Source organism: Ceratotherium simum, chromosome 30 (assembly GCF_057802395.1).
Source record: "Ceratotherium simum simum isolate JZ-2026a chromosome 30, ASM5780239v1, whole genome shotgun sequence".
Classification (NCBI taxonomy): domain Eukaryota; kingdom Metazoa; phylum Chordata; class Mammalia; order Perissodactyla; family Rhinocerotidae; genus Ceratotherium; species Ceratotherium simum.
In genome coordinates, this window is record NC_141929.1 from 38,161,557 (window position 1) to 38,173,719 (window position 12,163).

The window sequence follows — 12,163 nt, forward strand, 5'->3', positions numbered from 1 at the left end:
AGGAAGCTACTGCAAGATACATATCATCGAAATGAAGAGATAAACCAAAAAAGTATCCTGGGATCCGGGCCATGGGGTCCAACTCAAGAGAGAGATGAAGAGAATCTGCAGCATGATGTTGAGAGATTCAAGATGACAATTGTGTAATAGGCCTAGAAAACAAACATTTCAGATTGGAGCACATCAGAAGACTTGGAGAGATTTCTTCAAGAAGATAAAATTGATGTCATACCTAATATGTGTAAAAATTCTGAAAGATTTATACAACTAGGAGAGAGTTTGGGTTCAGTCAGTAATGAAAACTAAGCAAGTGAAAAGAGAGAATCTCTTCAGGGAAAACAATGTGCAGGAAAAGTAAAATCACTTACATAGTCAGAATAAGGTAAACATTGAATATTCATCTCACCGAAATTGTGATATGACTATAACAGGAAGAGTGTGGTGGAGCAATAGATGGAAAACAATAAAATCCTAATTTTCCATGGTGGAAAGTTGATTAATAATGCCTAAAAGCAAAAAACTAAGTAACGTCATATAAAAAATATTAGTGATAACAGATGTAAAAACAAAAAGGAACAACTGAAAGAAAAAGTAGTTGCATTTGGAGAGTGGGAAGTGTGTATGGGGTAGGAGGACTTCTGTTTTTGTAACAAGTTTGGTAAAAATGATTTGACTCTAAATTATATGCGTGTTTACCTTTGATTAAAAAGTCAAAACAAAATAAAAAAACAGACAAAGTAGAATCATAATAGATCCTGAAAAAATTTGGAAAAATGTACACAAAGATGTTAATTGATTTTAGCTGGCTCATGAGAAAATAAAAGATGATTTTTATTTTCTTTTTTGTTTTTCTGTAATTTTCAAATTTCTACCATGAACTTGGATTACATTTGTAATCAGCAGGGGAAAAAATAGAAATAAATGTTGGTTATTCTTATTTTCTGTAACAGGGCTAAGGTGAAGAAGTTAATATATTCATAAAGGTACCCTTGATGTTCAGGAGGGTCCATCTTTAGGGTGAGAAGATTCATTTTGACTGAGGCAGTGAGCTCATAATATCGAGAGAGAAATATTTGAGATTTCTTAGAAAAATTATGTAGATATTAGACTGCGTGTGTAGAAATACATATCATCTCCATTTAGTCTTAGAATTTAGTTCATGGCATTTCAATAACGCCTGTGTGTAATTTTTCAAAAATTTCCGTACAGTAGCATAATACCTTATAACACTTAATGTGCATTGTAGTATTATGTATAATATTTATTGTAATTTAAAGAAATACTTGAAAGCTTTGTTTTTTAAAAAGAATTACTGCATCTGCTGCCTTTATATTAAGCTTTCCCTTTTTCTTTTAACAGAGAAACAGGAAAAGGAAATTGACATCTATGCTAACCTCTCTGATGAAAAGGCTTTCGTGTTTTCAGTCGCCTTGGCAGAAATAAATAGAAAAATTATCAATCAAAGACTTATTCTCTGATATTTGTCTGCAAAATGTGTTGAAACTTTCTTCAGGATTACATCAGCAAATTCTCAAACAGTTATGGACTCTCAGGAGCATTCTGACTGCATCAGTAAGGGCCATTCATTGTTTTTTTCCCCCTATCGTTTAGCCTGTGCCACACTTTGGGAGCAAAGCTGTAGGCTTGGACTATTCTGGGATTTCCTTGTCTACCAAGGAGTATTGTCAGTGTTTTGTGTTTGGGATATAAGTAAGTGTATTTACAATACCCCCCCTGCCCCCCCCCAAAAAAAGCTGGATGGCTATTAAAGGATAAAGGAGTAGGGGTGGGAGTGGAAGTGTGAAAACTAGGGAGATAAAATGCTTAATAGTTTTCAGGTTTGCCACCAGAGATGCAATATTTTAAATACTTTGAGAAAGAGTGACTTTTAAAAGTATATATTTCAGATTTTCAGCACTAACAGATTGCATATATACAGTTCAATTACTTTGAATAGATTGGCAATTGATATTTTATTGAATGGGAATTAAGAATATGAACTGTAAATTTTGTCTTAAATTGATTTTTTTCTTGGCCTTTATTTTTATGACTTAAGGTATGAGTTTTATTTTGGGAGATACTTTCTAGACAGTTTGGAACTTTGGGTGCTATATGAAGAAAAACATGTAAGGATATATCATACTGTAGATAAAAACATCTTGTTTTCTTGAATGTAATTTATTTATTGGTTAAAAAAAAAAACTTTTCTGCTCTCAAGATGGTGCCTGTTAACCTAAACATAAAATATATTTATTACATGCAAAATACTTCTTAGATAGCCACTTTTAAGCAGTAATGTTTTATCTAAATGGATGTTCGTTTATACATCCTGATAATTATTTAAATTGTTACTTAACCTCACTCTGGAAGAAAAAAATAAACTTTAATATTGAAACTAATAGATTAAATAGTGTGGTATAAGCTTTTTGTTCTAGTGAAGTTTGTGAAGTATATTTAACTTCTTAATTTTTCTAGTGTTAAATGCTAACCATTTATAGTTGATTTATTTTATACTAAATGTTTTTGCATTTTTGCATATCAATTTAATGATGAACGTATTCAGACTTGACAATAACTTCCCTTATTTTAAGTACCCACCATCCCCCAAATGTGTTTGAAAGTCCTGAAGCCTTAGTAGGGAAGGTAGTCATCGGTTAGACTTGGCCCTTACTTAAGAGAATTTCCATTTCAATTTCCACAGTAGCATTGTCAGCTTCATCATGCATCTCTCATCCATCACTTCCCAAAAGAAAAAAGGTTTACATTTTTTTTCTACTTTATTTAAATGGTAGCCAGCAGAGGGAGCTTAAGAGGTACTCTAGGTAGAATGTAGAATTTTCCTAAGAATTCCTTTTCTCTCACTCCCCATATTTACCTGCAGGTACTCCTTACAGTTATCGTGTATGCATTTTAAAAGCCCTAGTAGTTGAGTTTATTCCCAACAATGCTAATGTGATTTTATTTTTGAAATGTAGTATAAGAAAATGGATTTCATTTTGAGGGAAAAAACCGTAAAGATGATTAATATCTAAAAATGCTTGTGAACATATATATGTCCTCAGAAAAAGCAAGAATAGCTTGTGGAGTAGGTGTCTCTTTAAACAATTATTGATCTCTGGGGCCGGCTGGGTGGCATAGCAGTTAAGTTTTCGTGTTCCACTTCGGCGGCCAGGGGTTTGCAGGTTCGGATCCTGGGCCCAGACCTACGCACCGATTATCAAGCCATGCTGTGGCGGCATCCCATATAAAGTAGAGGAAGATGGGCACAGCCCAGGGCCGATCTTCCTCAAAAAAAAGAAAAGAATTATTGATGTCAGAGTCTATTCATTTAAAGCTGAAGACCCTTAGAGGAAAGTCATGTTAAAATAGTCATTGGATACAATAAGGGAGGAGACTAGTGACTAGGCTGGAGCTTGTAGAAAAGTAATTTATTTCAGATGCCAATAATGTTAAATCTTTGGCTTATGTAAAAAGTTCTTTGGCAGAGGGACAAATTAGGCTTCCCCTGTTTGTGATGTAACCTGTTGAACCAATTTCTCTAGAAATTATATTCTCTGATAGATATGTTTATAAGCTGTCTCATAAAGCTGAATCTGTCTAGGCATGTTGCACTGGTTTCAGAAAATATTACTTTGTCAGTGGTGTTGAAGAAATCTCTCTCACCAGCAGATGTCCTAAGAACATAATTTAGTTACATAATGCAAAGTTTGTTCTGCTCTAATATGTATAAATGATATGATTATTCAGGATGTCCTGAAATGATTCCATAATTAGATTAGGTCTATTGAAGATACGTTCATTCTTTAATGAGAGCAAGATTAAATAAAAGTTATTTGAGAGCTGTTAGGCTAAACTATACAAATTTGTATGTTTACCTCCCCACCCAATCCCATGATATTCCAAAATGTTTTGGGGGGGCATTAAATGCTTGAGATTGATTTTGTTTGTTTTTTTAAAAACATGAACATTTCTTATATTTTTATGGGCAGGGAAGCCTTAAGTTGTGTTTAAATGTATGTTATCTAAAAAGTAAGAGAAATACTGCAAATTATTCCTCTGTAACAATCAGTGGAAGTGATCAAATAGTTGAGGCAGTTTATATTATGATGAAATAAAATTTAAAATTACAAATAACTTAAAAATTCAGCCAGAGTAAATTCACATTTCTTTAAATTTCAGAAATACTTTTAAAAATAATGGTTGGTATGGCATGACATCTGTGTTTCTTCCTAAAAGTAATAAGTGTTTTATCTGAGATAAGAATTCAAATTGAAAAGTATTTGACTTTCTAAGCTCTGGTAATTGCACTTGATTCTCTAATTCTGACTGTAAAAATGTCTTAGCAGTATATTTAATTTTTACTTTCCTCTCAACCTGCATGTTTATCCTTTAAATTTGGAGAAATTAAGCTCTTTACATACTTCATATGAAAATATTCATCAAATTTGTTTGAATCTTCATGCAAAAATATGCTCTAGATACAAGTAGTCACACTGCCAAATTGAGTGTGTTCTTCCCTAAAACATTTTGTCTATCATTCTTTGAAACTCCTTCTTTAAAATTATTTCCATTTTACCTTCTGATTTTGATTTGGTATCTTATTTTCTTGCTAATTTTCTTTAAATTTCACTAGCGTTTTCTATTTTTTTAGCCTTTTATATTTTTTGTAAATGAATTATTTCAATTTTTAAGTTTTTTCTGTGTAGCTTTTTTTTTCTCTTACTACTGTTATTACAGGCTTATTTTTACATTTGGAGAGAGATATATATATATTTATCTGTCTGTATACACACAAACACACTGTTTATTTTTTTACCATTTCTAGTTATTCTTTTGTACTGTTTTTACCCACTTAGTTTATTAGTAGTGTTCATTGCTCAAATGTTAGAACTATAATAATGAGTATCCTAACATACAAAGTGAACTCTCCAGAATGAAAAGTATGAGACACATGATAGAAATTCTAGGCTGGACCAGAATAATTCTTTTTACGACGGTCAAAAATTTTCCTTCTTATTATTAAGGAATCTATTTTATTCTCTTATTGTTGAGGGTCCCCACCCCTTAATGTTTTATCAGTTTACAATCTGTTTGCCTTTTATTTCTTTTCCTTGCCTTACTGCACTGGCAAGGACTTCAGTACAGTGTTGAAAAAGAATGTGAGAGAGGAGATCCTTGACTTGATTCCAGTCTTAAGGGGAAAAATATTCAGTCTTACACCATTAAGTATGATGTTAACTGTAGATGTTTATTGTAGAATACTTCCTTATCATATTGAGGAAATGCCCCTCTGTTCCTGTTTTCTGAGAGGTTTTTTTTTTTTATAATTATTTATTTATTTATTTATTTTTCCCCCAAAGCCCCAGTAGATAGTTGTATGTCATAGTTACACATCCTTCTAGTTGCTGTATGTGGGACGTGGCCTCAGCATGGCCGGAGAAGCGGTGCGTCGGTGCGCGCCCGGGATCTGAACCCGGGCTGCCAGCATCGGAGTGCGAGCACTTAACTGCTAAGCCACGGGGCTGGCCCCTGAGAGTTTTTATCATGAACAGATGTTGCATTTTGTCAGACAGTTTTTCCTTATAAGTGGATATGACCTTTTTTCCTTAGAATGTTAATATAATGGATTACATTGATTTTTGATTATTGAAGCCAGCCTTGCATTTTTGATATAAACCTTACTGGGTTCTGTTGTATTATTATTTTTATATATTGATGAATTCAACTTACTAATAGTTTGTTGCGAGTTGTTTTACATGTGTTCATGAAAGATGTTGAACTATAGTGTTTTTGTATTGTCTTTATCTGGCTTGGGATTCAGGTGATAACTGGTTTCATATAATGAGTTGGGAAGTATTTCATCATTTTTCATTTTCTGGAAGAGATTGTGTAGAATTAATGTTATTCTTTAAATGTTTGGTAGAATTTGTTGTTGAAACCATTAGGGCCTGGAGTTTTCTGTTTCAAAAGGATTTTACTATGGATTCAATTTCTTTAATAATTGTTGAACAATTCCAATTATCTATTTCTATTGAGGTGAGTTTTGGTAATTTTGTGATTTTTGAGGAGTTGGTCCATTTCATCTAAGTTGTTGAATCTCTGTGTCTAGAATTGTTTGTAGTATTCCCTTATCTTTTTTATGTTTTGGGGGTCAGTGATATTCTCTCCTTCGTTCCTGATACTAGTAATTTGTGTCTTCTCTATTTTTTTTTTTTTTTTGGTCAGTCTTAGTAGAGGTGTATTGTATTACTTTTTCAAAGAACCAGCTTATGGTTATTGATATTCTCTGTTTTCTGTTTTAAGTTTCATTAATTTCTGCTCTTTGTTTCCTGCCTTCTGCTTGCTTTGGATTTATTTGCTCTTTTTTTCTGGTTTCTTGTGGTGGAAGCTTAGATTGTTGATTTTAAACTTTTCTAACTGAAGCATTTAATGCCATAAATTTGCTTTTAAGCACTGTATTTTCTTTATCCCACAAATTTTGTTGTGCTGTATTTTCATTTTGTTCAGTTCATAATATTTTCTGATTTTCCTTGATATTTCTTGTTTAATTTCCAAGTGTTTGAAGGCTTTTCCAGTTATCTTTCAGTTATTGATTTTTGGTTTAATTTCATTGTCGTCAGAGAACATATTTCATATGATTTCAGTTCTTTTAAAATTATTAGAGTTTGTTAGGACCTAAGATACGATCTATCTTGCTAAGTGTCCACATGCACTTGAAAAGAATGTGGATTCTGCTGATACTGTTCAGTTCTGTATCCTTGCTGATTTTTTGCTGGTGTTATCCATCACTGAGAGAGGTGTGTTGAAATCTCCAGCTATAACTATGGATCTGTCTATTTCTCCTTTTAGTTCTGTCAGTTTTTGCTTCATGTGTTTTGAAGCTCTGTTTTTGGGTACATAAATATCTAGGATTGTTATATCTTCTTGGTGAATTGACCCTTTTATTATTAAATAATGTCTGTCTTATTCCTGGTAATTGTCTTTGCTCTATAATGCTTGGTCTGATATTAATACCTTATAACCAGTCCACTTTTCTTTTGATTAGTGTTTATGTGGTACATCTTTTCCATCCTTTTACCCTACCTCTATCATATTTGAAGTGAATTTCTTGTAGAGAGCATATAGTGGTTCATGTTTTGATTTTTCTGACCATCTCTGTATTTTAGTTGCTTTATTTAGACCATTTGTATTTAATTATTTATATGTTTGATTTTAGATCTGCCATTTTATTATTTGTGTTCTATGTGATTTCTCTTTTATATTCTTCTGTTTCCCTTTTCTTGCCTTTTTTTTTTTGGATTTCTTCAGCATTTACTAGTATTCTATTTTATCTGTTTCATTTTTTGAGTATATCTCCTTGTATAGTTTTTTAGTGGTTGCTCTAGGTATTACCCTAAACAGACTTAACCTTTAACAGTTTACTTAAATCTATATTTTACCAGTTCAAGTGGAGTGTAGAAATCTTATCAGAAATTTATATCCCATTACCTTTTCCTGTTATAGTTGTCCTGTAAATTAGAAAACCCATTGGACAGTGATTTATATTTTGCTTACAACTATTGTACAGACCTATTTTTAAGAACTCAGCAGCGCATTATATTTGCCTGGATATTTATCATTTCTCTTGCTCTTCCTTAATTCCTGATGTTCTGAGTTTCCAGTGGTATCATGTCCTTTCCACCTGGAAAACTTCTTTTAGCCTTTCTTTTAAAGCTGATCTGCTGGCAATTAATTCTCATAGTTTACCTTCATCTGAGAATGTCTTTATTTTGCCTTAATTCATGAAAGATACATTTACAGGATATAAAATTCTAGGTTGACAGTTTTTTTCTTTGAGCACATTAAAAATTCCATCACTTCTTTCTGGCCTCCATGGTTTCTGGTGAGGAATATGCAGCCATTCAAATAATATTTCATCTATATGAAACATTATTTTTCTGTGGCTGCCTTCAAGAGTCTTTTCTTTGTCCTTTTTATCAGTTTGATTATGGTGTGTCTGGGTGTGGATTTCTTTGGGTTTATCCTGTTTGGGTTTGCTGAGTTTCTTGAAAATGTAAGCACATATCTTTCTCCAAATATGTGAAGTTTTCAACTATTCAAATATTTTTTCTGTTCCACCTCCTTTCTCCCCTATGTCTGAGACTCCAATGATGCAAATGTTAGAGTTTCTGGTATTGTCTCACAGATCCCAGAAGCTCTGTTCATTAAATTTCAGTCTTTTTTTTTTCCCCTCTATTCAGATTGGATAATTTCTATTGATCTATCTGAAGTTCACTGACTCTTTCCCTTTCGATCTCCATTCTACTAAGTCCATCCAGTGAATTACATATTTTTACTTTTGTATTTTTTATTTCTTAAATTGCCATTTGTTTTTTCTTTATATCTTCTATTTCTTTCTTGAGACTTTCTATATTTCCATTTGTTTTAAAACTATTCACCCTTAGCATATGGTTATAATAGCTGCTTTAACATCTTTCTCTGGTTATTTGTGTCATGTCGTGATTGGTTTCTGTTGATATTTGAGTTAATATTTTCTTGGTTCTTTGTATGCCAAGTTATTTTGAACTTTATCCTTGACATTTTGAATATTGTGTGTGAACCTCTGGATAACTACAGATAATCCTGATTTTGGTTGTGTCAATAGGCAGTCAGCCTGGTTAGGTTCAGGCTGCACGTTCTGATGTCCTCTGTGAGCTGTGGTTCCGGTATCAGTTCAGTTTCTAAGTGTCTGTAGTACTGTTTGGATCAGTGCTGCATGTGTGCTACCCAGTGGTTAGTATGGGCCTGGGCAGTAGTCTACCCGGTAGATCACTTCTCAAAACTTGTGCTGTTATTTAGGGTCAGATCCATGTATGCACAGCTCAGAGTAGAGCCCAGTAATTCAGACAACTTTATGGGATTGCACTCTTCATTTTCCTACTTTTCACACTCTCCCTGACACTTTCTGGCTCCCTAGGGCCTCCCTTTCCAGTCCTTCATTGAGAAAGCTGAGGCTTAATTTCCCCTCTCTGCTGTACACTCCCTGTGACTGCGTCTGTGGCCAAGATGTGACAAGATACGGGGGGAAGAAAAGCAATGGGGATTTGCCCATGCCCTTGGGATCATAGCTTTTCTGGTCAGAGAGGAGGGATCCACTCTGAACCCTCTGGGATTTAGGTGCCTTCCCAGATATGGCTGCTGTGGTATTATCTGGGGGCCAGGGTGGTAGAAAAGGGAGAAAATAAGAAAAACAGAAGAGACATAGCCCACTCTTTTTGACCTTTAGGAGTCCCGTTTCCCATTCTTCATATCAGAAAGGGAGGGCTTCTCTTGGCTCCTTTTGTGTGTGCACATTTCTGTGTTTCAGGCTGCCTTTTGGTCTAGGCCAGGCAATAACTTAGGAAAAAGAATTAAAAAGCCTTTGAGGGGCCGGCCCGGTGGCGCAAGTGGTTAAGTGTGCGCGTTCTGCTGCGGCGGCCCGGGGTTCGCCGGTTCGGATCCCGGGTGCACACCCACACACTGCTTGGCAAGCCATGCTGTGGCGGCATCCCATATAAAGTGGAGGAAGATGGGCACAGATGTTAGCCCAGGGCCAGTCTTTGTCAGCAAAAAAAAAGAGGAGGATTGACAGGTGTTAGCAGAGGGCTGATCTCTTCACACGCGCGCGCACACACACACACACACACACACAGCCTTTGCGAGTTCTGTGGAATTTAGAATTCTCGTCTGCTTTCCCAATCTGCCTATTACCATTTACATTTCAGAGTCCTCACTTACGTGCTCCACGTATTCTGTCCAGGATTTAAAGTTGTATTCAGTGAGAGAAACGTGTACTTACTCTATCTTCCCTGGAATTGGAACCCCACAGTTTTTGTTTTTAATTCAAATAAGATCCTACTGTCACTGCCTATAATATGTCTTAGAGTTCTTCCCATGTCTCAAAGAGTTTTTTACTTTGGAACTTGATGAAGATAAAGGAAGATTTTGTTGAGTTAACTGGACTTGCTCCATAAATGAGAAATAGAAAATTTACATACTCATATGCATGGATAAATATAGCTAAAGGATAATATAATAGATTAAGGAACCAATTTGTAATTATTCCTTACCAAGAAACTAGTGATAATTTTTGACTGTGGTAAAAAGACTTATTCTGGCCCAGCCTCTATTACATAACTCATGCTCTTGATTCTAGAGTGTTTGCTTTTTATGTTAGGATACTCATTGTACTTGTGATCTTTGAGCAATGGACAGAATTGTTGCCCTCCAACATGCTTTGCAAAATGGTAGCTGTGTGATGCTGCCACTCTAAACCTGAGTGTTCAGTGCATCCCTTTGGCATCAGTGTTCTCTGTGGCAGTGGTCTTCAACCTGGGAAATGAAAAGACTTTCCAGAGGGATACACAGGTACTGATAATTTTTTTTAACACTTTTATTGAGATATAATTCAAATACCATATGATTCACCCAGTTAAAGTGTACCTTTCTGTTGTTTTTGGTATGTACCATTGCTTTAAGAACTTGTGGTAAAATATGCGTAACAAAATTGGCCATTTTAACCATTTTTAAGTGTATAATTCAGTAGCATTAATTACATTCAGTGGCACCCACTGCCACTATCTGTTTCCAAAAGTTTTTCATCACCCCAAATAGAAACTCGAACTATTAGGCAATAACTTCCCATTTCTCCTTCCCCTAGCTCCTGGTAAGCTTTAATCTGCTTTCTGTCTCTCTGAGTTTGCTTATTCTAGATGTTTCATATGAGTGCAAGTATATAATATTTGTCCTTTTGCCTCTGGCTTATTTCACTTAGCATAATTGTTTGAAGGCTCATCCATGTTGTATCATATATCAGAACTTCATTCCTTTTTATGGCTGAATAATATTCCATTTTATGTATAAACTACATTTTCGTTTATCTGTTCATTTGTTGATGGATACTTGGGTTCTATCTTTTAGCTTTTGTGAAAATGCTGCAGTGAACATTGACATACAAGGATGTATTGGAGTCCCTCTTTCAGTTCCTGTGGTTATATACGTAGGAGTGGAATTGCTGGATCATATGGTAATTTTATGTTTAGATTTTTGAGGAACTGCCAAATTATTTTCCACAGTGGTAACTAGCTGCACCAGTTTACATTTCCACCAGCAATGTGTGGGATTCAGCAATTTCTCCGTGTCCTTGCCAGTGTTGGTTTTATTTTATTGTTATTATTGCTGTCCTAGAAGAAGTATCTCATTGTAGTTTTGATTTGCATTTCTCTAATGACTGATGATGTTGATTATCTTTTCATATGCTTATTGGCCATTTTTATATCTTTGGAGAAATGTCTATTCAGGTGCTTTGCCCATTTCAAATTGGGTTGTCTTTTTGTTGTTGTAGGAGTTCTTTATATATTCTGCATATTAAAACCTTATCAGATATGTGATTAGCAAATATTTTCTGCCATTCTGCAGGTTGTCATTTGGTTTTCTTGATAATGTCCTTGGTGCACAAAAGTTTTTAATTTTGATGAAGTTTATCTATTTTTTCTTTTGTTGCTTGTGCTTTTGGTGTCATATTTACAAATCCATTGCCAAATCCAAGGTCATGCAGATTTCCCTCTATGTTTTCTTGCAAGTATTTTAGGGTTTTACCTCTTATATTTAGGTTGTTGGTCCATTTTCAGTTAATTTTTGTATGTCGTGTGAGGTAGGGGTCCAACTTCATTCTTTTGCATGTGGATTTCCAGTTGTCCCAGCACCATCTGCTGACGGGACTGTTCTTTCCCCAATGAACAGACTTGGCACCTTTGTCATGTCAATTGGAGATAGATGTATGGGTTTATTTCTGGACTCTGAATTTTATTCCATTGGTCTATATATCTTATGTTTATGCCAGTACCACCCTGTTTTGATTACTGTGGCTTTGTAGTAAGTTGGGAAATCAGGAAGTATGAGTCTTCCGATTTTGTTCTTTTTAAAGATTATTTTGGCTATTCAGAGCCCCATGCAATTAAATGTGAATTTGAGGATCATCTTTCCCATTTCTGTAAAAAAAAAAAAAAAAAGGCTGTTAGAATTTTGATAAGGATCGTGTTGACTCTATAGAGAGATTTGGGTACTATTGACATTTTAACAATATTTAGTCTATTTAGCCTCCTTATCCATGAACACAGATTGTCTTTCCATTTATTTAGGTTTT

At 34.6% G+C, this 12,163-nt stretch overlaps 1 protein-coding gene across 5 annotated transcripts in view; it reads left to right on the plus strand.

Annotated features, from left to right (window-relative positions):
- The window catches only part of HDIP1 (HDAC and MIER1 interacting protein 1), a 92,588-nt gene that overhangs the window by 25,662 nt on the left and 54,763 nt on the right, over positions 1 to 12,163 (plus strand). For 2 of the 5 annotated variants that reach the window (XM_087420328.1, XM_087420325.1), the window contains one exon: positions 1,360 to 2,399. In XM_087420328.1, the coding sequence (XP_087276454.1) occupies positions 1,360 to 1,478 (119 nt within the window). In that variant the 3' untranslated portion in view covers positions 1,479 to 2,399. Of the gene's footprint in view, positions 1 to 2; positions 1,330 to 1,359; positions 2,400 to 10,938; positions 11,030 to 12,163 lie in introns of those variants that run through there. The other 3 variants (XR_015549173.1, XR_015549172.1, XM_087420327.1) reach the window with 3 other exon arrangements.